The sequence below is a fragment of the Micromys minutus genome (assembly GCF_963924665.1).
Source record: "Micromys minutus genome assembly, chromosome: 6".
In the NCBI taxonomy this organism is placed as follows: domain Eukaryota; kingdom Metazoa; phylum Chordata; class Mammalia; order Rodentia; family Muridae; genus Micromys; species Micromys minutus.
In genome coordinates, this window is record NC_137975.1 from 45,027,359 (window position 1) to 45,053,133 (window position 25,775).

A 25,775-nucleotide genomic window follows, 5' to 3' on the forward strand; every position below is an offset into this window, starting at 1 on the left:
AATTCTGCACTGAACCTGTCTGGACCTGGGCTATTTTTGGTTGGGAGGCTTTTGATGACTTCTTCTATTTCTTTAGGTGTTATAGGGTTATTTAGATGGTTTACTTGGTCCTGGTTTAACTTTGGGACCTTGTATCTGTCTAGGAATTAGTCCATTTCCTCCAGATTTTCCAATTTTGTGGAGTATAAGTTTTTGTAGTAGGATCTGATGATTTCTTGAATTTCCTCAGTTTCAGTTGTTATGTCACCACTATCCTTTCTGATTTTGTTAATTTGGATACTCTCTCTTTGCCCTCTAGTTAGTCTGGCTAGGTGTTTATTAATCTTGTTGATTTTCTCAAAGAACCAACTCTTTGTTTTGTTGATTTTTTTCAATGGTTCTTTTTGTTTCTATTTGTTCTATTTCTGCCCTAATTTTGATTATTTTTTGCCGTCTACTCTTTTTGGGTATATCTGCTTCCTTTTGTTCTAGGGCTTTTAGCTTTACTGTCAGGTTGCTGATGTGAGCTCTCTCCAGTTTCTTTTGGAAGCACTTAGGGCTATGAGTTTTCCTCTCAATACTGCTTTCATTGCATCCCATAGGTTTGGGTATGTTGTGTTTTCGTTTTCATTGAATTCTAGAAAATCCTTAATTTCTTTCTTTATTTCTTCTTTGACCCTGCTATCCTTTAACAGAGCGTTGTTCAGTTTCCATGTGTATGTGGGCTTTTTGTTGTCTTTGTTGTTGTTAAAGACCAGCCGTAGACCATGGTGATCTGAGAGGATGCATGGGAGTATTTCAATTTTCTTATATCGATGGATGCTCGTTCTGTGTCCAATTATGTGGTCAATTTTCGAGAAGTTGCCATGGGGTGGTGGGAAGAAGGTGTATTCTTTTACTTTAGGATAGTATGTTCTGTATATATCTATTAATTCTAGTTGGTTCAAAGTCTCTGCTAGTTTTGCAGTGTCCTTGTTCAGTTTCTGTTTCCCTGATCTGTCCATTGGTGAGAGTGGGGTATTAAAGTCTCCCACTATTATTGTGTGGGATGAAATGTATTTTTTGAGCTTTAGTAGGGTTTCTTTTATGAATGTGCGTAATTTTTTTTTTGGAACATATATGTTAAGGATTGAGAGTTCCTCCTGACAGATTTCCCCGGTAATGAGTAAAAAGTGTCCTTCCTTATCTTTTTTGATAACTTTTGGTTGGAAATTTACTTTATTCGATATTAGAATAGCCACTCCAGCTTGCTTCTTAAAGCTGTTTGCTTGGAAGTTTTTTTTTCCACCCTTTTACTCTGAGATAGTGTCTGTCTCTGTCTCTGAGATGAGTTTCCTGTATGCAGCAAAAGGCTGGATTTTGTTTATGTATCCAGTCTGATAGTCTATGTCTCTTTATTGGGGAGTTGAAACCATCTATGTAAATAGATATCAAGGAATAGTTGTTTCTGTTTCCTGCCATTCTTGCTTTTTTGGGTTGAGTTGTGTCTGTGTCTTTTTCTTCTTATAGTTTTCTTGTTTAGGGGTTTTCTTGTTTTTACTAGGCTGTATTTTCCCTCATTGTATTGGGTTTTCTACCTATAATTCGTTGTAGTGCTGGGTTTGTGGTCAGATATTGTGTGAATTTTGATTTGTCTTGAAATATCTTCGTCTCTCCATCAATGGTGATTGATAGTTTTGCTGGGTATAGCAGCTTGGGCTGGCACTTTTGCTCTCTTAAGGAGTGCATGATGTGTGTCCAGGCTCTTCTAGCTTTCATAGTCTCTGTTGAGAAATCGGGTGTGAGTCTGATTGGTCTGCCTTTATATGTTACCTGACCTTTTTCCCTTACTGCTTTTAGTATTCTTGCTTTACTTTGGGCACTTGATGTTTTTACTATTATGTGTCGGGAGGTACTTCTTTTCTGGTCCAACCTTTTTGGAGTTCTGAAGGCTTCTTTTATGCTCGTAGTTATCTCATTCGTGAGGGTAGGGAAGTTTTCTTCTATGATTTTTTTGAAGATATTTACTGTGCCTCTTAGTTGATACTCTTCTCCCTCTTCTATTCCTATTATCCTTAGGTTCGGTCTTCTCATTGTTTCTTGGATTTCCTGGACATTTTGGGTTAGGAGCTTTTTGTTTTCTGCATCTTCTCTGGCTGATTTGTGTATGTTTGCAATGTTGTCTTCTGCCCCCGAGATTCTCTCTTCGATCTCTTAATCTATTGGAAATGCTTGCTTCTGTGACTCCTGATTTCTTTTTTTGGTGTTCTGACTCTAGGGTTATCTCTTTTAGCGTTTTTTTTTTTTATTGTGTCAATTTCTGTTTTAATTTCCCTCTTCCATTCCTTTATTTCTTTGGTTCTGTTTTCCTCTAGTTCTTTGAGTTCTTTGAGTGTTTTTCTTGTTTCTTCTTTAAAAGCTTCTGAATCTTTTTGTTTTTCCTCCCTTTCTTGTTTAAGTATCTCTATCAGCGTCTTGAGGTATGACTTCAGGTCTGCGTCTTCTTTTTCTGGAGTGTTTGGAATTCCGATGTTTGCTGTTTTGGGAGAGTTGGGTTCTGGTGTTGCTAGATTGTCTTGGTTTCCTTGGGATATACTCTTTCTCTTTCCTCTTGCCATTTTGTTGTCAGTGATATGTTCTTGCCTTTCCCTTGTCTCTGGTCTATGACCCTGGTTCTCCACTGGTCCAGGTGTCAGATGGGCCAAGCCCTGTTTTATGCCTCAGAGTCCTCGGGTGTGAGCAGAAGTTCCAACGTTCTGTTTCTGGTTGCTGGATCATTCAAGGCAGGGCTGGGCAAGTTAGGGTGTGCACTTTCCGTGTGCACTCTGCAGAGATCTCTCTGCTCCCCTGCAGCCCCGGTCTCCCACCCACCAGTTGCTCAGCCTCTATGCGCCGCCTTTCCGGGTGGCAGATGTGCCAGGCTCCGCTCTGAGTCCTGAAGTCGCCTCCGGATGGAAACAGAAGTTCTAATTTTCTGTTCCCAATCGCTGGATCGGGCAAAGCAGGGCTGGGCAAGTTAGGGTGTGCACTTTCCGTGTGCACTCTGCAGATATCTCTCTGCTCCCCTGCAGCCTAGGTCTCCCACTCACCAGTTGCTCAGCCTCCTATCATTGATTTTCAAGTGAATAACTCAAATGCTAGAATTTATAGCTGTACTCAAAGATGTCAAAGCAGGTCTGAAAGGCAAGGTTTGTTATAGATTTAGTTTCTCCTTAATAGGATCACCATAGGCATCTCCCATTCATTTCTCATGTGAACTGTAGGCCTCAGACATGATGTGTAAATTCTTAATCACGGACTAACCCTCAGCTGTTGCTGTGAACTCTAATTAAAGAAGGACCCATTACATTATGACAAGGTTACACTACAGTGTAGCCTCATCCACATGAACATCTAAGAGCAGTAAAGATATATTTTTAGTGCTCAAGACATGAAGCAAGAGAACACCCATTTTTCTATTTTAAAATTGCTTCTCATATACTCACAAAAGACCCACTTTGAGAAGGATAAAAGAGCCCTGAGCATTTATACTGTAGAATTTGAATTGCTTTTTACACCACCAGACTTTCTTCCAGTGGATGAGCCATACTCCATTTTGAGTGATGTCATCTGATGCTCCATCAGAAAGCCTGTCATATTCTTCCTGCAAAGTGGAGAAATGTTAGTCACATAAAATGTTCCATGCTTTCATTCAGAATAGGGGCGCCGTTTGGTGACTCTTTTCTTCTTTGGTAGAAGCCTGTAATTGACAAAGTTGGGATTATTTCTCTGCTGTTAAGAAGACTAGTGATTTTTGTTGTGTGAGGTTCTTGGTTGTTGCTGCTGTTGCTTGCAAACTTTTAATGATAAATTACTAAGATAATAAAGAAAACAGAGATGGTAGATTTACATGAAAGACACCAGTTTTGTTCTGAGGATGAGTGTCTGTTTTCATAGCTTTCTAATACTCACTAGAGTTCCTTATTTTGAATATGATGTCTTTATTGAACAGAAAGTTTACAAAGAAGATTTTGAGAAGGAGATTAAAGGGAGGTCCTCACTGGATTTAGACAAGACCCCTGCATTTCTACATGTGAAGCATATCACCAACCTGATGAGGGAGGTACGGCCTTCAGAGTTTATATTCGCTGTTATGGTTTGACCTTGTGGGTTTATATTAGATGTCAACAAAGAGGGAAGCAGAAGATGTCACTCCAGAAAGACCTACTTAGCAGTTCTCTGCTAATCGCATTTATCTGAGCTGTGGACACTTTCTTTATTCTGGCCCTCACTGATAGAGCCTTGCATTTTCTTAACATAGGAAAGAATATGTTAAGAGGACTATTTACTGGTGAATGAAGGAATTATCTAGATTTTTCTGGAAGAACTTAGAAAATATTCTGCTTTTCATTATGATTGTAGCTCAGAAGGTTTATAAGTAGTGAGCTTTGTAGCTTTATGGCAGCTGTTTTTTTTATATAAAAATATTAAACAGAAGATTGATTCTCATATATCTTTATCTCTACCTACCTATCTACCTTTATATCTACCTTTTTATCTATCTATCTATCTATCTATCTATCTATCTATCTATCTATCATCTATCTATCTATCTATCTATCATCTATCTATCTATCTATCTATCATCTATCTATCTATCTATCTATCATCTATCTATCATCTATCTACCTATCTATCATCTATCTATCTATCTATCTATCTATCTATCATCTATCTATCTATCTATCTATCTATCTATCATCTATCTATCATCTATCTATCTATCTATCTATCATCTATCTATCTATCTATCTATCTATCATCTATCTATCTATCTATCTATCATCTATCTATCTATCTATCTATCTATCATCTATCTATCTATCTATCTATCATCTATCTATCTATCTATCTATCTATCATCTATCTATCATCTATCTATCTATCTATCTATCATCTATCTATCTATCTATCTATCTATCTATCTATCTATCATCTATCTATCTATCTATAATTTAGGGAGAGGTAAATGCATGCAATACCCCACTATCATGAACTATACAGATGAGTTTTCCACATCCTCAGCAGTCTCAGGGATCGACCCTTGGGGAGAACAATGGATATGCTTTGTCCTGAGAAAATCACTTAATTTTCCTTTTCTCCTTATTTTTTGCTTATTTTCCAAGGTGACATTTCTCTGTACATTTCTCTATGAAACTGTAGCTCTGTATGTCATAGAACTCACTGTTTAGACCAGGTTGGCGGTGAACTCACAGAGCTGTCTGTCTGTGCCTCTGGAGTGCTAGGATTACAGGCATGTGCCAGTGCGAAGATTAGCAGGTGTATACCACCATATCCTGGTTGAGAAAACCACTTTTTCGAAAACTTGATTTTCTTAGTTATCATAAAACATATTCCATAACCAACTTTACTTTTTCAATTTTAGTCTTAATTTTTAATTATATGTACATGATTTGTGCATGTGTGTGCAGTGTCTACAGAGTCAAGAAGAAAGTAATAGACCTGAAGTGTTGAACCAGCCAAACTGGAAACCTGGCTCAAGTCCTCTGAATGAGCAGCACCTATTCTTAACTGCTGTGTCATCTCTCCAGCTTTTTGGGCAGTTTCCCTGTAGCATCACGATATCAGAAATGAGCTGCTCAAATGGGAAAGTCTGAATATATGATTTATTCAAAAGTTCTCTCTTTTATATCTAGAGAGAAGTTATAGTTAGCATATGGAGCAGAAAAACTCATTACTGTTATTTTCTTTGATCTCCAGAGAAATTTTCTTAGTAATTGAATTAAAATTTGGTTCACAATTAATACATTAAATTTGTCTTTTTCTTACAACTTTATTAAAAAAAGAGAGAGAGATGTACAGATTTTTAAAAAGCATTTTGGCATAAAACTATATAAACATTTTTGTCAGTACTTGATATTTTTTAAAGGTTTGATAGTATGCATTGAAATCTTACTAGTTACAATAGCATAAAGTACATGTAAAACAAAACATAACATGGAAATAGTCAAAGTTTTCTTGGTGTGTATAGATTAGACACAATGATTTTTAAATACCAATAATTGCCACAAGGCTATCTTCTTAGCTCTTGAGTTAAGGTCTAGGTGTACCCCACTCTGAGAGAGGGTGCTATACACTTTTTGTTGTTGTTGTTGTTTTGGTTTTTTGTTTGTTATTTTCTACGGACCAAGGCTTCCACTTTTTGGCCTTTCTTTTTTTTGAGCTTCATATGATCTGTGACTTGTTTCTTGGGTATTCAGAGCTTTCTGGGGCTAGTATTCAATTATTAGTGACTGCATATTATGTCTGTTCTTTTGTGACTGGGTTACCTCACTCAGAATGATATTCTCTAGATGCATCCATTTTCCTAGGAATTTCATAAAGTCATTGTTTCTAATAGCTGAGTAGTGTAAATTGTGTAAATATACCACAATTTTTGTATCCATTCATCTACTGAAGGGCATTTGGGTAATATATTAAATTTGTTGAATATTAAATGTCCCGCACAACCGTCTCGCCTGCAAGAACGACGCGGCACACAAAATAGAATCCTTCTGCGGTAAACTTTATTAATCTGGAAAAACCGGTACTTGCTTCACGTAACGAAAAGGACGGGGAAAACCAAGAGATCCAAGGAGACGAACAGGACGAACAAGCTCCACGAGACGGCCGAAAACCAACATGGGGAAGAGAGGAAGAAGAGGGGAAGAGAGAGGGAGAGAGAGGCAGAAGAGAAAGGAAGAGAGAGGAAGAGAGGCAGAAGAGAGAGAGAGGAGCTATCCAGCCCGTCCCCTATAAAGGGATCAGTCCTTGCCTTGGACGCAGAGCCCCCTGATTGGTTGAAACTCACCAGGCCCTATGACGCCACGGGAAGAGGCGGAACTCATGAAGCGGAAGTTACCCAGCCTGTGCGCACATGGCTTGTTTACTGCTAACTCCAGCCAGATATCAGCGCCATCTTGTAATGGCGAATGCGTGGGAATGTGTGGGCGGCGCCCCACAGCCGGATATCCGCGCCACCTTGTAATGACGGAAGCGTGGGAATGTGTGGGCGGCGCCCCACATCTCCCCCTATCTTTTATACTTTAAGCAAAGTAGGACACCCATATTAGGAGGGCGGAGATAGAGGTCAAATCCTCATTAAGGTGTATAAAGACCATGTACAGGAGTAACCGCTAGGCCTTTTGTAGCCCGCAGTACACCTGACCTGTCCTCTGCCGTTTTTCTGAGGGAGGGACACTGGGGCAGGAAACCCTCATACAAATGGCTTATCTCCCGGAGAATACCCCGCGACCAGGGGTTTCTCAGTGCGATGCTAAGCTCGGCATCCCTCATGGGCTGCTCAAGCCAGACACTCTAATCCTGTGCAATGAACCGAAGTTCTAGGAGTGCAAGAGCTGTCTGGCCGGCGACCTACTGCTTAAGCAAAGACAAACAGATATCGGCTGATGCTGCATGTTCTAGAGCGACCGGCGCTTGGGCAGTAACCACCTTGTCTCTTTTTTGTTTGGGCCTCGAGCTTACAAACCAGCCAGAGAAGCAACGCAAGTCCGCAGCAAAGGATTGCTCCCAAGAGTCCCACCCCCACCCAAGTTAGTATTGGGGGTGAAAAGGTTAGGGGAGACTGTAGCATCAAGTTCCACTGGAATTGGTTTCAGGAATGCCGACAGAATCGCCCATCTCGTCTCTTCTCTGGCTCTCTGGTTCCACCGCGTCAGGAGCAGGGCTGTCATCAGGAGTCTCTGCCGTTTTTCGCGTGAGCCTCTCGGGAACCCAGAAAGGATTATTTTCATCCTGAGGAAAAACACAAACAGCTCCCCTGGATCTTATCAACACAAGATCCGGTCCTTTCCATTCATTAGTTATGACATCTTTCCATTTTACCATCTCTTTTGGTTTATCCATGGGTAGGCAATGCCTTTCAGCTGCCGTATGGCCATGGTCATCAAGATTTAAAAAGTTTAAGGTGAACAGTGCCATGGATACTGCTGTCCTAGGCACAGGGGGCAAAGCCTGCATAATCCCACCTTTCTGTTTTATTAGATATGATTTAAGAGTGCGGTGAGCACGTTCCACAATACCTTGTCCTTGTGGATTATACGGCAAACCTGTAAGATGAGTCACAGCCATCTGGCTACAAAATTGTTGAAATTTTTGTGAGGTAAAAGCCGGTCCGTTGTCTGTCTTTAAGAACTTTGGCTTACCCCAGGCACTCCAAGCCTCCAAGCAATGTTGGATGGCATGTGAGGCCTTTTCTCCAGATAAGGGAGTGGCTACAATTATTCCTGAACAGGTATCAATGGATACATGTACATATTGCAGCTTACCAAAGGCGGGGACATGGGTAACGTCCATTTGCCATATTTGAAGAGGCTGGATGCCCCGAGGATTAACCCCCGAGTGGGGCGCAGGCAGAAACTGACTGCAATTTTGGCAATTGACAACAATATCGCGAGCCTGTTTTCTGGAAATGGAAAAGCGGCGCCGCAGAGTTTCGGAAGTTACATGAAAGTTTTTGTGAAAACTTTTAGCAGCCTCTAGCGGCGAAGACATGGCTATAGCAATTATTTTTGTAGCCCTGTCTGCCAAATCATTGCCTTTAGCCATAGGTCCTGGCAATCCAGAATGAGCTCTAATGTGAGTAATATAAAAGGGCGATCTTCTGGCTAGAAGGCAATTTTGAATTTGCGCAAAAATTGAGGCAACTCTGCTAGACGGTTTAATAACGCCAGCCGCCTCAAGCAAATTGACAGCATTAACAACATAAGATGAATCAGACACTATATTTATAGGCTCTGAAAAACGTTGTAAAACCTCAAGAACCACTAAACATTCTACCACCTGTGGGGAGGTTTCTGCATATTGCCTCGAGTAGACCTGACCGTTAACTACAAAAGCCCCCAGCCCAGTTTTGGAACCGTCAGTATAAATAACTAACCCTTCTTTTAGGGGACTACAGGACGTTACTTTGGGAAAAACTACAGGTTGAGTTAAAGCAAACTGTAAAATTGAATGTTTTGGGTAATGATTATCTATTTTTCCTGAAAAGGAAGTGACTAAGATAGCCCAATCATTTGAAGTGGCAGCAAGAGTGGAAACCTGCATGGCATTATAGGGAACAATTAACAGGTGTGGCTCACTGCCAAAATGCGTGATGGCAGATTTTAGCCCCCTCAGCGCTAATTGCGCCACAGCATCTGGATACCAGTCAATTATTTTAGCTGGCGAGGCATTAGGATGCACCCATAATAAGGGTCCTTGCTGCCAAAGCACTGCAGTAGGGAGCCGGTTTGTTTTAAAAACACATAATGAGAAAGGTTTATCATAATCCATGCGAACCAATTGTGCATCCTGTATAGCTTCTTCTACCAACTGTAACGCTCTTTCTGCTTGCGGGGTCAAACTTCTAGGTGAGGAAACATGCGGATCCCCTTCTAAAACATCGAACAAGGGTTTAAGTTCAGCAGAAGGAATCTTAAGAAAAGGTCTAAGCCAATTAATGTCTCCCAGTAATTTTTGAAAATCATTAAGAGTGTGGAGGTGATCCCTTCTTATCTCGAGCTTTTGAGGGACAATCTTATCAGTGAATAAATACCACAGACCCTAGGAATTGACCAGTATCAAAAATCTGGAGCTTTTCTGTGGCAATATATAGGCCCTTACTTTTTAGGACCTGTAACAATATAGGAAATGCCTCTTTTAAAATCATCAAATTTTTGTGGCATAATGCAAGACGCACCTGTTTCTTTACTCTCTCTGGGAGGAATGAGAAGGCTTTTAAAGGTGCGCGTGTCTCATAAGGAGGGGCTACTGGTAAAGGAGACGCTGTCGGGACAACTGGGGACAAGCGCGTGGGCCTATACTGCTCGTCAGGATAATATCCTTTTTCCTCATAACTAGCTGCTCCTTCATCTACCCCTGCCTCCTCTTCTGGGTCTAAGCCTTCTCGCTCATAATCATCATCTGAAGTCTCGGGGCTATCAATGTCTAGAGCCTCGAAGTCTTCTACAGGGTACAAACTGACTCCCCTTCTCCTAACATTAGAGGGCATAAGGGAATAAAAATCTGAGGGTTTCTGGGTTACTGCTCTCCCGCTGTACAGCGCTTCTGGAGGTCCTTTTTCCTTAGGGGGATAATACCTTTTCCTGCGCGCGCCCATTCTCTCACTCTGTTCGGCTTCTGATAGCCTATCCTGCGCTTCACTCAATACCTCTTGCCCCGCAGCGACGGCGGGCCTACAACTCTCATCTCTTAAACAATTTTGTACCATCGTCCAAATGGCCATGGTTCCGGGCCCGAGGTTTCCAGCATTCTGTGCACAGTTTAATTCTCTACCCAATCTGTTCCATGAGGCTGGTGAGAGAGACCCAGAAACTGCAAACCAAGGGGCAGTACGCTCAACCTCTCTTACAAAACGCTGCAAGATGCGGGTGGGCAATTCTAAATCTCTCTGCTTAAGAATTGACTGCAGGGCTGTAATGGTCGAGTGTGAAGAGCCCATCACAGCGATGTAATGCCCGCGGCTTATTCGCGTGGCGGCCCAAGGCGAAACTGAAAGGCAAGTCTCAGCGCGTTCTCGCTTTTTTTATCTACAAAGACTTATGGAACGCAGGGGTGCCTCTGCTTATCTACGTCCGACTTAAGCACAAAATTAACACCAGCCCCGTTGGACACAGAGGAAATTAAGAGGAAGAGAATAAAAACTGCACTGACGAAGACCGGAGCCTCTACAGACCCTTCACACGGCCGTGGAGGATTTAAACCAAATTAAAGAAAGATCCAGGATCAGACATACCTTGCCGAACTAATCTCCCCGCAGTTCTGAATTCTGTGGTGCAGACGATGAAGTGGTCGAATGTCCCGGGTTTCGGCACCAGATGTCCCGCGCAACCGTCTCGCCTGCAAGAACGACGCGGCACACAAAATAGAATCCTTCTGCGGTAAACTTTATTAATCTGGAAAAACCGGTACTTGCTTCACGTAACGAAAAGGACGGGGAAAACCAAGAGATCCAAGGAGACGAACAGGACGAACAAGCTCCACGAGACGGCCGAAAACCAACGAGGGGAAGAGAGGAAGAAGAGGGGAAGAGAGAGGGAGAGAGAGGCAGAAGAGAAAGGAAGAGAGAGGAAGAGAGGCAGAAGAGAGAGAGAGGAGCTATCCAGCCCGTCCCCTATAAAGGGATCAGTCCTTGCCTTGGACGCAGAGCCCCCTGATTGGTTGAAACTCACCAGGCCCTATGACGCCACGGGAAGAGGCGGAACTCATGAAGCGGAAGTTACCCAGCCTGTGCGCACATGGCTTGTTTACTGCTAACTCCAGCCAGATATCAGCGCCATCTTGTAATGGCGAATGCGTGGGAATGTGTGGGCGGCGCCCCACAGCCGGATATCCGCACCACCTTGTAATGACAGAAGCGTGGGAATGTGTGGGCGGCGCCCCACAATTAAATGTCTTAACTTCAATAAACCAAAACATTACACTTGTACTTCAACACTTTAAAAAAATTAATCCATTTTCCCCAGTTGCTCAAAGCTAGCTCTACTGTGACATGTTCATTCAAGTGATTATATGCTAATGCAATCTAGAGTATAACACATGAGTAGAATACATCTATAAAAAGAAAACTAAAGTCTTATTCTAAATTTTTGAACTAATGATTTCTCTGAAGAAGTGTCCTAAACTAGTGGAATAGATTGAACCATGAGCCCCAGATGGAGATGAAATCTTAATCATGCACTGTTAATAAGCAAGAGACAGCTGCCTTTTGCTGCTTACACAACATCAGAAATTCCTGTGATTCCTCGGAATAGCACTATAGGTTCTATACAATTCTGTTGCCCTGTCCCCTTCTTATTCATGTAAATTTTCCTGGAAGCTGAGAAGAAGTAACTGGCAGTGTCCTGGTACTGCTCTGTTGTAAAGCTGTATGCATGCTACAGCAGGATCTTCCAGTCCTTGGCATACAGGTGACAAAGTGAGACTGGTCCTCCACTCTTCCTGGCTAGTCCTTTCTTTCTTAATAGGGAAAATATGACTCTAATGCGTTCAAAGGAAGTGTTCTGAGCAATGATGCTGTGAGTTTCTTATAATTAAAATTGCAAGATGTAATTGATACCATTTTGGACTGAGGATTGTGAATGTTGAAACAGAAATAGGAAAAGGCCCACAAAACTGTTCACTGGAGCAAGCAGCTTAGTGATATTATAAGGAAATATTGTAAACCAAGTAGTTCGAAATCAGACAGTTCTTCTGGTTCTGAAAACCAAGAAGCCTCAAGTCAAGTTGCTGGTGGGTTTGGCTCCAGGTGAGAGCCCTGCTCCTGTTTGCTGATAGCTGCTTTCTGTATCACCGCAGAAGAAGAAGGAATGCTAGTCTCTTTTTCTGTGGAGCCTATAATCTCAGCATGGTCCTACCTACCTTCATATCCTCATAGAATCCCAAATACTTCCCAAGGGAGCAGGGGATTCAACATATTGATTTTTGGAGGGACACAAGTATTTTATTCATAATGGCTGTGGCCAATCTTTTAGCTAGTTACATAGAGATAGCTAACTGAAAAATGCACTTGGTTGCTTGATATAATTAGAAATTTTACATATAAGCTCTAAGCTGTAATGAAATCTATAGTCCTTACTTTATGGTTCTATATTGCCATGTAGTGTCTCCCAAGTATCATTTTATATTTTAAGATGTATGTTTTATGTAAGGCCTTTGGCTGCTCCAACATTTTGCCCAATTTTCCTCCATTGCCCTTTGGTATTAATAGGACATTTATTTTACTTCCCTTTTCCAAAATGAAAATGGAGACTGAGTTACTCAAAAGCCTCCTAAAGGTCACATGACCAAATTAGTGGAAAGGTTGTGACTTTCATCAATGTCATTTGACTGAGAGCTATTTCTAAAATCCCAGGCAGGCTTGACAATGTCTCTTAAAGCAGCTACTGTTTGATCAGAAGTCAGACTAATTTAATGATACTACAGGATATGTGTGCACGCACGCACGTACGCATGCACGCACTTGTGTGTGTGTGTCTGTGTGTCTCTGTGTGTGTGTGTCTATACAACATGAACTCCAGAATTAACAGAAACCCAATTTCGTATCATTAAAGGGAAATATATGTTTCATTTAAGAAAATAGTCATAAAATGAAACCTGGTTTGATGGAATTTTACAGTGTAAGTAAATAAAGGAACAGGCGTTTCCTCAGTAGAGGAAACAAGGGTTTGGGTAAAACAACTATGCTCACTTAAAATGCGGTGTCACAGTTTGGGATATAGCTCAGCTGGTAAGTTCAGTACTTACCTAGCATGCACAAAGCCCTCTGGCCTCCATTTCTGCACCTCATAAAATATGTTTGGAAGTACACACCTATAATCCCAGCACTCCGAATGTGGGGAGAGGAAGGTTAGAACTTCAAGGCCATATTTGTCTGTGATTTCTAGGTAAGCCTAGGCTATTCCTAAAGATTTTTAAAATATATGTTATTAAGATAGATATTCAAAGTCTCTTATCAGTTTCAAGAAAATTATTCATTTTTTAAAACAACAGATCTTTGAATAAAATACAATTTTTAAAACACCTTTGGCTATAGCAAGCTGTGGCTTTGTAGTTCTTTTCCTATAAGTTCTTTTAGAAATTCATATCAAATAGATTTTTTAATTTTTTATTAGACACTCTCTGTATTTACCTTTGAAATGTAATCCCTTTCCCCCACCTTGCTTCCATCCCCTATTCCTGTTTCCACTCTCTCTTGATCACCCTCAGTGCCATGGCATTCCCCTACATTGGGAAAACATGCCCTCACTGGACCAAATGCCTCTTCTCTCATTGATGCCAACACTGCTCTCTTCAGCTACATATGCAACTGGGGCCATAGGTCTCTCCATGTGTGCTAAGTGGTTGGTGTTTTAGTCCATGGGAGTTGTGGAGGGTTTGGTTGGTTGATAATTTTGTTCTTCCCATGAGGTTGCAAACCCTTTCAGCTCCTTCAGTCCTTTCTTTAGCACCTTCATTGGAGTCCCCAAGTTTAGTCTGATGGTTAGTTGCAAATAGATATTTTTAAAATCACTTCAAATAATAAGAAGCATATGTATTCTTAAAATTTTCTCCAATTCTTAAAGGGAAAGGTATCTTTTTAAAAAAGTTCAGTATGATGCCAAAAGCAATTGGGAAAAAGAACAAAACACCGGTAACAGGGATGTTGCTTCGCGTTCGAATGAAACAGCAATGGGAATTTTGGCATCTACTTTTTCCTTCCTAGCAGTATTTTCTCCTGTCTTCAGTCTCTAGAAGACATGTGAAATGGTATATAAGTTAAAATAATTGTGGAGAAATCTTCAAATGAAATGTTCTATTCTTGTCTTACAGAAAGAATATAAGAAAGATTTGGAAAATGAAATAAAAGGGAAAGGAATGGAACTTAGCTCAGAAGTTCTTGATATTCAGAGAGCCAAGCGAGCGTCTGAAATGGCCAGTGAGGTGAGTAGATCCATTTAGCAGCTCAGAATGAGAACATTCTCAGCTTCTTTTTTCAGCCATGCAGCTTTCCCAAAGGTTCTAGATGATGCTACTCATGTGTAGATGATAATACACAGCCATGTCTTAGGTTTCCCCAGATAACAAATTAAAGATAATTTCATCTTCACAATCTTTCTATATGTTGTGGGGGAAAAATAGTCATTTAAGATAAATCTGTACTCAGGCAAAATATTTCTATGAGATCTGATCTAGTTATTTAGAAGCAAATAAAAGGGTGGGGGGGTGGGGAGGCAGGACTGGCCATGTGTCCTGACAACAGATGCAATCGAGCAACTTGTGTTGCCTCGCTCTTTAAGAAACATTCCTGGTCTTCTTATGGTTGTTAAGGAGTTAAACCTCTGTACGGAGTGAAAGTAATTGTGTCTCATTTTATATAAACTTTCTTTTTTTATTTTTTTGTCTTCTCTGCTGCCTTTTTTTTTAAATTGAAGAACTTTATTTAAAAAAAAAACAAATATAAATGTACAAATTTTTAAGCTTTTTTTTTAAGGTTTGATACTCTGCATTATAAGGTCTTACTAGTTAAAATGAGCAAAAATTACATGTAAAACAGGATGTAACCCGGAATTAGGCAACTAAGTTTTCTTAGTGTGTAAGGATTGAGCATAATGTTTTTTTTTTTTTTCTTTCTTGAACTTCACACAGTTTGTGAGTTGTTTCTGGAGCAGTCCAAGCCTCTGGGGTTAGCATCCCACTATCAGTGACTGCATATTATGTCTGTTCTTTTGTGACTGGGTTATCTCACTCAGGATGATATTCTCTAGATGCAGCCATTTTCTTAAGAATTTTGTTCAGTCATTGTTTCTGGTGGCTGAGTAGTACTCCATTGTGTAAATGTACCACAATTTTTGTATCCATTCATCTACTGAAGGACATCTGGGTTCTTTCCAGCTTCTGGCTATTATAAATAGAGCTGCAATGAACATTGTGGTGCATGTGTCTTTGTTGTATATTGGAGTGTCTCTGGGGTAAATTCCCAGAAGTGGAATAGCTGGATCTTCAGGTAGTACTATGTCCAATTTTCTGAGGAATCGCCAGACTGATTTCCAGAGTGGTTGTATCAGTTTACAACCCCACCAACAGTGGAGAAGTGTTCCTCTTTCTCCACAACCTCGCCAGCATCTGCTGTCATCTGAGTTTTGGATCTTGGCTAGTCTGACTGGTGTGAGGTGTTATATGAACTTTCTAAGAAGACATGAAATGTGTAGTTTCGGTCTCCCGTTCCTTCTCTGGTCATTATTTTGGGATTCTACCTCAACATTCTTCCTGGTCCCGATGATTTGCATGTCACATGCACACCTCACTGGAGGCACCCAGCACACACCTCACTTCCTATGCATTGGCCTCACCCACTCTGATCTAAGAACCTTAGATCTAAGAACCTATAATGCTATAGGTGCCTGATCACTATGGCCTCAATTACCTCGAAAGAAACCCCACCGTCCTGCTTCAGACCTGTCCACTCTGATCCAGTCCCCAATCAAAAGACCCAATCAAAAGACACAGACTAGCCCACTGAATTAGAAAACAGCATCTACCATTTTGTTTTCTACAAGAAAGAAACCCCACTTTCTTGACTAGATATAATGTTAGAGTGAAAGATGGAGATAAATAGTCTAAGCAAATGGGACCAGAAAATAAGCAGGCATAGCCATTCTGAACTAACACAAAAGACTCAAGCCAAAATTAATCAGAGGAGATAAAGCAGGGCACTTTATTTCATTTCAATCTTCCAAGAGGATATTGATTCTAAATGTAAGTTCACTAAAACTGGCTGCATGCAGTTTTATAAAGCAAACACTACTAGCATTAAGTCACAGACCCCAATACAGTAGTTGACTTAAAAGCGAACTTTCACCAATGGGCAGAATGTAACCAAAGAAACATTGGAGCAAACAGCATCATAGGACATATGGACCTACAATGTACTTACAGAACATTCTACCTAAATACTACACATTGTTCCATCTCAGTATGCCACAGAAGCGTCTTTAGAACATATAATACCTTAATAAACAAAGGAAGTCTTAACAAATTTAGAAAAATCCAACTAACTCCATGTATTCTATCTGACCACAATCCAGAAAAGCTTGATAAGTAGATAAGAAGAATATCAAAATTTAATACCAAAAGATAGTGAGAAGATGCACAAACTCATGGAGATTAAATTATTCAATTGTCAAGTATTTAAACCACTGAGTAAATGAAGGAGGAAAATTAAAAAAAAAATCTTAGAATTAAATAAAAATAAAAATGTAACAAAAATCTCTAGGATGCAATGAAAACCAAAATCCTAAGAAGGAAATGTTTTGTTCTGGATTCTTACATTAATAATGAGATGACTTCAAATAGATAATTTAATAACAGACTCAAAAGGCTTGAAAAAAACAAAAACAAATCAAACTGAAGCAGTAGGTGGGACAAATACTTGAAACCAGGGCAGAAATGAAAGAAATATGGATGAATATGCAAACAAGCCAATACAAAGAGCCAGTTACACTGAGTTGGTTCTTTGAAAAGCTAAACAAGATTGACAAACCTTAACAAAACTGCCTAAAAGAAAGAGAAGATCCAAACTGATAAAATTAGAAATGATAGAGAATTATCACAACAAACCAGCTCAGGCACACAGGAAAAGATCATTCACCTTGACCAAGTTGGCCTTATTCCAGAGATGCAGGGATTGTTTAACATGTTCAAGTTGATAAATGTAATAAAACCTGTGAATGGACTTAAAGAAATGATCGTCTTAGTAGACAGATAAAATTCTTTTGACAAAATCTAACACCTCTCCATAATAAAAGTCTTTGAGACAATAGGATTGGAGAAACCATACTTCAACATTATAAAGGTTGTCATTTATGTCAAACCCACAGTTTCTGCTAAATGAAGAAAATTTCAAAGCAATGCTATTAAAATCAGGAGCAAGACGTAGCCTCTATCTCCTCTCCAGATCAATACAGTGCTTAAAATTTTGCCAGAACAGTGAGATAAGTGTAGGAAATAAAAAAGATGTACACAGGTAAAGAATTCAAAATGTTCCTGTTTTCCTTCTTCACAGAAAGAGAAAAGGGATCCTGAAATTCATTTGGAAACAGGGAAGACTGCTAGTAGCTGGAGCGATCTGCTTTAGTTGTAACAATGTAGCAGTGTTCATTGAGGCGATAATCTTGTTACTGTCAATTATCTCTATAAAGTTTACTGTATACTTACAATGGCAGGGCTGGTTGAGTAAGGAGTTTTACGATGGCAGTGGGAATACCAGCAAAACCAAGCCCCGGGCCTGGGGGTTAAACAGGGTGGTCATACAGGAACAAAGAGCAGAGAAAGCCATCCCTCTTTTGCTAAGCCCACTGATGCTGGGCTCTTTGTCACTGTCTCCTTTACCTCACCGTGGATCTAGCATGGAGCCATGCTCATCCCCCATTTCACAGACACAGAGATGACAGGAATCATCTGTAGTACAACATAGCTTGGCTGCTGAGTGTGCTGGACTCATCCCTAGTCTTCTTCCTATATCATGAACCATGCTGCATCCTTTTACCTGTCTCTCAGTCTCCAAGATTGCACTCCATGAAGAGTCCCACTCAACGACTGCTTTTTCAACAGTATAAAAACATCTCCAGTGAGAATAGTGGTTGTAATTTTGTATTCTCCCAACATGCTTAGTTCTGAGTGTTTATTCACAGCAATAAGCATCGTATTCTCTTGGACATTGGTCAGTTACCTTTTTCCTTTCTTCATAAATGCATGTGTTGTGTGTGTGTGGTGCATGTGCATTCATGTATGTGTGTTTGCATCTGTGTGAGTACACATGGGTGTGGCATGTGACCAGAGGTTGGTGCTGAGTATCTCTTTTGATTTCTCTCTTCTTTATTAACTGAGAGTCTCTGCTGAACGCAGAGCTCACTGATGTGTCTGGTTAAGGGTACGTGGCTTCTGGGAGATTTAAGCTCCAAACTTACTGCTTATATGACAAGTGCTTTATCCACTGAGCCACCTCACACCCTCTCTTGGTCATTTAAAAATGTGTGTTTAGGTTGTTTGCTTGTTTGTTAGTTTTGGTATCATTGGCTGTAAAAGTCTATGTTGTTCACAGAGTGACCACATTCTGTTGAATGTTTTTATAGAAGGAATACAAGAAGGACCTGGAGTTAGAAATTAAAGGGAAGGGGATGCAAATTGACACCAATACTCTTGAAATACAACGTGCCAGAAGAGCTGCCAAGATAGCCAGCGAGGTGAGTGGAGAGGCTTCCCAGACCGGGGACTCCAATATTTGTACTCAGCAAACCCTACCAACGCTATGATGAGCACGTAGAACCTCTCAAAGCTCCGTGGTGGTGCTGATGTTTAAATGGAAATTACTTCAAATCATGATGTTTATTTGGAGATTTATAGTCTCTGCATAGCTCGTAGCCTTTAAATCCATCAAAAGAAGCTTGGAAAAAGCCATTTTAACAGAACACACACATACATGCACACAGGGACACGCACCCTGATACACGTTCGTCCTGTAATACAATACATTTCATGTTAATCTAGGGTATGATAAATACTTTTGTAGGACATTTTCTCTAGGATAGCTCATATTTTGCTTGGCATATTTGTGTTTCCACTGTTTTGAGGGAAATATAAAGACTATATGTAGAGGCTTTAATTTGAGTGTAATCTTTGATTCTGTGTGATTGTGTGTTTAGAAGACATTCTTTGCTCACTTTATATCCACTGCTTGAGGTTAAGACTTGTTATATCTTAACTAACTATGTACCTACCTCCACTCAGTGCCACTCTTTTTTCATGCAATATACATGAAGATGTGGGCATAACAGAGCCATAGAGATCAGACTATATGCATTTTCTAGGGAGATACCTGAGATTAGGCAGCATGCTTTTCAAAACTCCCCCAACGATTTGAGAGTATGAATAAGCCACTGGATTTTGGTAGTGTTTACATTTTATAAGAGTAACACAGAAAGCTGAGGTGCAGATCAAGGAAGTGACTTGCTTTTCTCAAGGTTTGGTGGTAGGATTTCACTGGGGCTACTCTGGGAGCTACTGTGATTCTCATAGAGTGACTAGCCATTGTTAGGAGTTTACTGTATGTATGATCTGTGGACAGACATGATCTTGTATATACAGAGACTTAAGTAGATCTTGAATACTGTATGCTTTCCTTTGCTTTATATTCATTTACTATTACAGATTTTTTTGCATTGCTTTCTATACTTTGCCTAGCCCTTTTAGAAACATTGTGTGATTTCTAGCATGGATGTGACTATGTCCATTGAAACATCTGTTGCCTACATGTGTAGTTAGATCTCATCATGATATGCCAAAATCAGAACCTTTAATTTCTCTCCTGCTTCTTCAAATTGGAATACACAGGTCTTAGGTGTCACTTTAATTCTGCTCATCAATTAGTCGCTGTAACACTGTTGTAAATGCATTTAAAATTTCCCACTCCAAACTAAGGTACCATATTTGTTATCAGGACTGATGCTGTCATGAGTGAGCTATATTAGAAACATACATGGACATGTTTGTGTCTTTCTACAATGTTAGCATATATTGAATAAAAAATTCATAAAGCTTAGCAGTTTCAATGACTATAATTTGTAATAAAATCCACCCATATTAGTTGCTTGAACAGGTGAATAAAAGTTCTTTGTTCTAATCTTAATTACTGTTATTGATCATGCATCACACACACAGTATATGTGTGTATATGTTCTTGTGTAAGAATGTATACCTATATATATATGTATATATATATGTATATATATATATATATATATACATGGAGACACACACATATACACACATACATAAAATATTAAAGAATGAATATGTAGGCATGTGTTAAAGAATAAATTCAAGTAAAAGAGACTGCGGCAGAGTTCAAAGTTCAAGAGGTTTTAAAAGTAGACTAAGAAAGAGTCTTTATAGATAAAAAATGAACCAGATCAGTAAAGACAGGGAGTTGCTGGTACTAATGCTGGTACAGTTGAAGTCAGATTTAAGAGCAAAGCTACAGAAGTCAAGAGGCGTAAAGGCAAAATTTCATTTCAAGTAGAAAGTGGATCAGGAGTAGGGAACAGTTCATCATGTTCAGGTCCAGATTGGTGAGCGGATAGATGAATAAGCAGTTAGGTAGGGTGTCAAAGTGCTGGGGACGGAGCCAGGTCAGGGAGTCTTTGATCACTGACACATATTGGGTATGAAGTTATAGGTTGGTTGGAGCCATTTTGGCAGTGATAGGTACCCAACACTTGTGAATTCCAGGTGAGAACATTACACCCTTGCTTAATCTGGACTGCTCCATACATTTTTGAGTTTTCCTGCTATAATTTAGCACACATACGTGTCCACAGTTCCAATTCTTTCTATTAAACTTCTTGGCTGGCTCCCTTTCTAGTTCTAGGAATGAACCATTGATCAGTGTGTGCTAGATGAGAGGTGCCTGATAGAGGATGTGGTTTTGAGGGACACCCAGGGGCCACAGTCGAAACAGAGTCAGAAGCTTTTTGTATAACAGAATTTCTGAGGGCAAGGCAGATCCTAAAAAAGCCAGTTTTATACAATTATGGAATGGTTTAAAGTAGAGCATAGCATGATTTCAAAAGTTACATTTCACTTTAGCCCGGATTCTGTCTCAGTTCTTGCCCACTTAATGTGTGCAGTTTTGTTTTGTTTTTGTTTGTTTGTTTTTTACCACAATATCTGTACTTTCATGAACCTTTCTTATTCTGTGTCAGAGGCTGCATCGAGTTCACCTTAGCAGATTAAAGCATATTACAACAGAATGGGGAATCCAGGGCTAGGAAAAGGAGTTTTTAAAATTACCAGTGGGATGACTGTTCAATTCAACTGAAAGCACCCTTCTAGAGCAAGAAGTATGGAATACGTAGAAAGTAAGGGAAAATAGACTTAGAGGAGTCATCTGTGTTCTATGTGGCCCCGGGGAGGTTCCAGACGTACCATAATCTTTATACTCTATGTAACTCATTTACATAATCTTAGTTACTCATGGTCCATTTTGCCAAATTGATAGGTTCTCAAATTTTTTGCAAGTAAAGTTTGGGATTTTGCTATTAATTTTTGATATCCAAAGCTGAACTTAAAAAATGATGTCAATGGGATGTATTGTTAGGCTAGTGTCCTCCATCATGTAAACCTGTACCATTTCTGTGGGCTTAACTGTGTGACTTTCTATAGCCAATGACGCATTAGCAAAGCAAACTCTGACTGAGACTCTCGGTACACCTGTTGTTCCTCTTTGAATGAAGCTGCTACAATGTGCTGTTTTAAACCATCCAAGTTTAGAGGTGGTTTGCTCATACAATGAAAAAGTTGCTTATAGACACTTTTTCCAGTACATATCCAGTCATTCTGAAAGATTATACATCATTTAAGGGTCATTTGGTTCAGTTTTCCTTCCTGACGTAGTTCCCAGACAGGGTGACAGCAGTGTCATTCATATCCAGGAAGAAGAAAAAGGCTCTTTTGATATTCTCCATGGTAAAGAAAGGGAACACCATTCCTGAACTAACTACATAAACCCAAGGTTGGGCTAGAATGGTTTATATAAGCCTTAAAGGGTCCAGAGACTTGGGCTAATATTGTATAAACTGAGTAGTTTAGAACAGAAGAATAAGTTGCAATAATTGAGAACAGCAACAGTTTTATAGTCACTTTATTGATAGTCACCAACCAAATTATAAGTTACCAATACATTTCGAAGTTTATCATTGGGAAACAAAAGTTTCCCCAGTTTAGTTCTTTGCTTTTTCAAAAATGCAACTTAGTAAACAAAGCCTCCTGGTTATGTATAAATATATCACTGCATGTCATACTCCTGTATTGCTATATAAAAATAAAAGAATATGATCTGATCTAATTTCACAATGTATAGTCCTGATGTTAAAATGACATCATGCTTTTTCATCACCATTTTGAAATTACCACAGAGCACCATGTATTTTATTTTATACAGAAAGACTATAAACGAGATCTGGAGACAGAAATCAAAGGAAAAGGAATGCAGGTCAGCACAGACACTCTGGATGTTCAGAGAGCTAAGAGGGCATCTGAGATGGCCAGCCAGGTAAGAATGGTGTGACCACAAAGTCTCAAGGAAGGTTCCAAAAGGGTCTGAATGTCACCTTATTGTTAAAACACATGCATAACAATAAGACCTTGGAAGATTCACCAAAGAGCTGAGATTATTTTCTGTTCTGTTAGAAGCAATATAAGAAAGACTTGGAGAATGAAATTAAGGGGAGAGGAATGCAAGTGAACATGGATATCCCAGATATGCTTCGAGCCAAGAGGGCATCTGAAATCTACAGCCAGGTTGGTAGAAGATTGTTGCGGTAAATATTAAATTGATGTCTTAACCTTTTTTTTTTTTTTTTTTTTGGCCCCTGTGGTCTCACTCTGTGGATGCCACTCCAGTGTGGAGGTGAGCACACAGTGTGGTCCCCACACCACTTGGCTTTCAGCAACGTACTCTAATCTTGTCACTGCCTGTTTTCAGAGTCCTTGACTGAAATCTTTCTGAAGACCTTGTCTTCAAAGTTAGCAATTTTTATTAAGACCTTAATGATCAAATGTGACATGCATTACTACTTAGGACAGTGACTATAGATCTAATTAAGTAGCCATTATGAAGTGCAAAAGTCCCACATGGTCTCCCCTTTTTGAGGTCAAAAAACATTTTGACCACAATGCTCTTTTTTTTTAAAAAAATTTCATTGCATACCCTTTTTGAATAGTCTTTGTCCACACAATAGAAATATAACTCTAAGGTATTTTATGTTTATTTCATAATGAATAATATTTTAAATAGCACTCAATAAAATAAAGTAGTGAATATTATATTATCACTTGATAATCAATGTAAACTAAAAATTAGGAGAAGAGCTAAGTTTTCTTAGAAAAACTTATTTGCGAAATATACCTGACATATAGTCTCCAAATTTAAAAAGCCAGGTGTGAAAGAAAGGTGGTAACATTCTGAAAAGCATAAATATTTCATGTTTTCTCACATGTGAAGAATCTGGATTTAAATATGCATATGTACTCATTACACACACACAAACACACACACAGAGACAGAGAGAGAGAGAGAGACAGAGAGACAGAGAGACAGAGACAGAGAGAGAGGGGGAGAGACAGAAAGAGGCAGAGAGTAAGGACTGAAAGGTTGGCCATGTGTAGAAGAAAGAAGGGTCGGATGGGAAGGGGGAAGAGGAACCCAGTAGGCAATAGGGATGAAGGAAAGACTTATACCACTTGGTTTGAAAAAGTAAACATGAGAAAAATAATACCTCCAAACAAAATATTTGTAGAGGCACAAGTTGCCTGTAAAATCTGATTTAAAGGGGGGAAATAAACAGTATTTAATCATACCTTTGCTATAAAGTTACCTGAGAAATACAACCCAGTGGAAATAGTAACAAAGAAGAATGAGAAACATTAAATTGTTCTAGAAGCACAGAATTAAATCTGGTCAACGGAATTTATGATGGAAATAATTTTAACCCATACTGGGCACAATTGTTCAAATTCTGGTTAAACCAAAGTAGTAAGTGTAGGGATCTGTCTGCTCCTCAGTTACCTTGAAATGTGCAACAGCTAGAAAAGTCTTAAAGGCCATGGTTTTCTGTCTTTTATCCCCCCATGCTGCATGAAAACAAGGAACTTGGAGACATTGGCTATGTTTTCATAAGTTGAGTACAAATGTTAGGGCGAAACATGAAGCACACAGATGGAGATGTGAGTCAGTAAGGAGGACACAGTGACAGCTGTGTGTCACCAAGTCCACTGCTTATTTCAGTTAGTAAGTGCCGATATGTATTACAGTGACCCACACAAACTAGGATGCTTGAGTTGAGTTTCATTTTCCACACTTACTAGCTAGTGCCTCATTTCCATCTGATAATGATTATCTGTTTGATTGAATAAGTGTGTGTTGGATATTTAAAATGATGTCAGTTCCACAATAAGATAAACCCATGCTTTATTAAAGGAGCTCATTGTAGCTCATTTACTGAAGAGGAACTCAAAATGTGTAATAATCTTAGTAACATGCTATCCTTAGCCACTGATCTTTACCAAAAGTGGAAAACAAAGTACCAATTCTGAGGTTTATAACAAGGTAGGTACAGAGGGTTGGGTAACCCCAGGAGTGCTGGAGACAATAGAACAGAGTTTGAGTTTGTCTGCACTTAGAAAAGTAAGTCCCGGGCTGAAAAGAGGGCTCAGTAGTTGAGAGCACTGACTCATCTTCTAGAGGTCCTGAGTTCAATTCCCAGCAACCATATGGTGGCTTACAGCTGTTTGTGATGGAATCTGATACCCCGTTCTGATGTGTCTGAGAACAGTGACAGTGTACTCATATACATGAAATAAATACATAAATAAGTATTAAAGAATAATAGGAGGAGGAGGAGGAGAAGAAGAAGAAGAAGAAGAAGATGATGATTAAGAAGAATAGTAGGTACCAAGTAAGTTTAGGGGAAGCACAGAAGTCAATCTGAGGTGTCTCAACAGCTGCTGTGACGGACTGTTTATCAACATCCTTGACTTTAATGACTGTGTCAAGAGCTACCTTGAATCTTAAATTATGAGTTGCAGACATGTGGTATGGTGTTGAGTTGGATGGGGTGTCCTATCCCCCTGTCCTCCCAGCACACAGAACTTTTAATTTGTAATCCTTTTATAATTTTAGAAAAAGTATAAAGATGAAGCTGAGAAAATGCTTTCCAACTATTCCACCGTGGCAGTGACTCCCGAGATTCAGAGAATCAAGGCAACACAGCAGAACATTAGCATCGTGAGTAGCTGCTCATGAAGAGCTTGGGGCTAGATGGATTGCAGACCTTGTTTGGATTCTGGAATATTTGCATGGATATGCTAAGTGATAGTGGGGAAAAGATGTAGGTCTAAACACAGAAGTCATCGACGCTGCATGTACCCCCTATGCACGCCGGCTAAGATAGCGCCATGAATCATTCTTAGTGCACTTGTGTTATGACTGAGACTCTCCACAGGAGACAGGTCAATTGCTGGCTGTCAGAAAGCCTGATTTTAGCTATCTTGGTTGAGGAATCCCCAAGTTGTATTTTTCTCAGGGTTGAAATTATGGTATGTTTGCTTGTTCATTTATTTATTATTTTTGTGGCTCTAGAGATTATATCTTGGTCCTTGTTCATGCTAGGCAAGTGATTTTTACTTAATTTGCATGGATGACTTACCTAGAGACTTACTAG

The 25,775-nt window shown here is 39.7% G+C and overlaps 1 protein-coding gene across 3 annotated transcripts in view; it reads left to right on the forward strand.

Moving 5' to 3' along the window:
- NEBL (nebulette) overlaps nucleotides 1–25,775 on the forward strand; it is a gene marked incomplete at its 3' end in the record, with an annotated part of 357,458 nt that overhangs the window by 296,179 nt on the left and 35,504 nt on the right. Inside the window, exons 12-17 of one of the 3 annotated variants that reach the window (XM_080918598.1) lie at nucleotides 3,950–4,060; nucleotides 14,329–14,439; nucleotides 18,630–18,740; nucleotides 22,496–22,606; nucleotides 22,744–22,854; nucleotides 25,235–25,339. The exons of the other annotated variants lie outside the window; for them this stretch is intronic. Coding sequence (XP_080774724.1) covers nucleotides 3,950–4,060; nucleotides 14,329–14,439; nucleotides 18,630–18,740; nucleotides 22,496–22,606; nucleotides 22,744–22,854; nucleotides 25,235–25,339 — 660 coding nt within the window. The remainder of the gene's footprint in view (nucleotides 1–3,949; nucleotides 4,061–14,328; nucleotides 14,440–18,629; nucleotides 18,741–22,495; nucleotides 22,607–22,743; nucleotides 22,855–25,234; nucleotides 25,340–25,775) is intronic. 3 annotated transcript variants of the gene reach the window in all.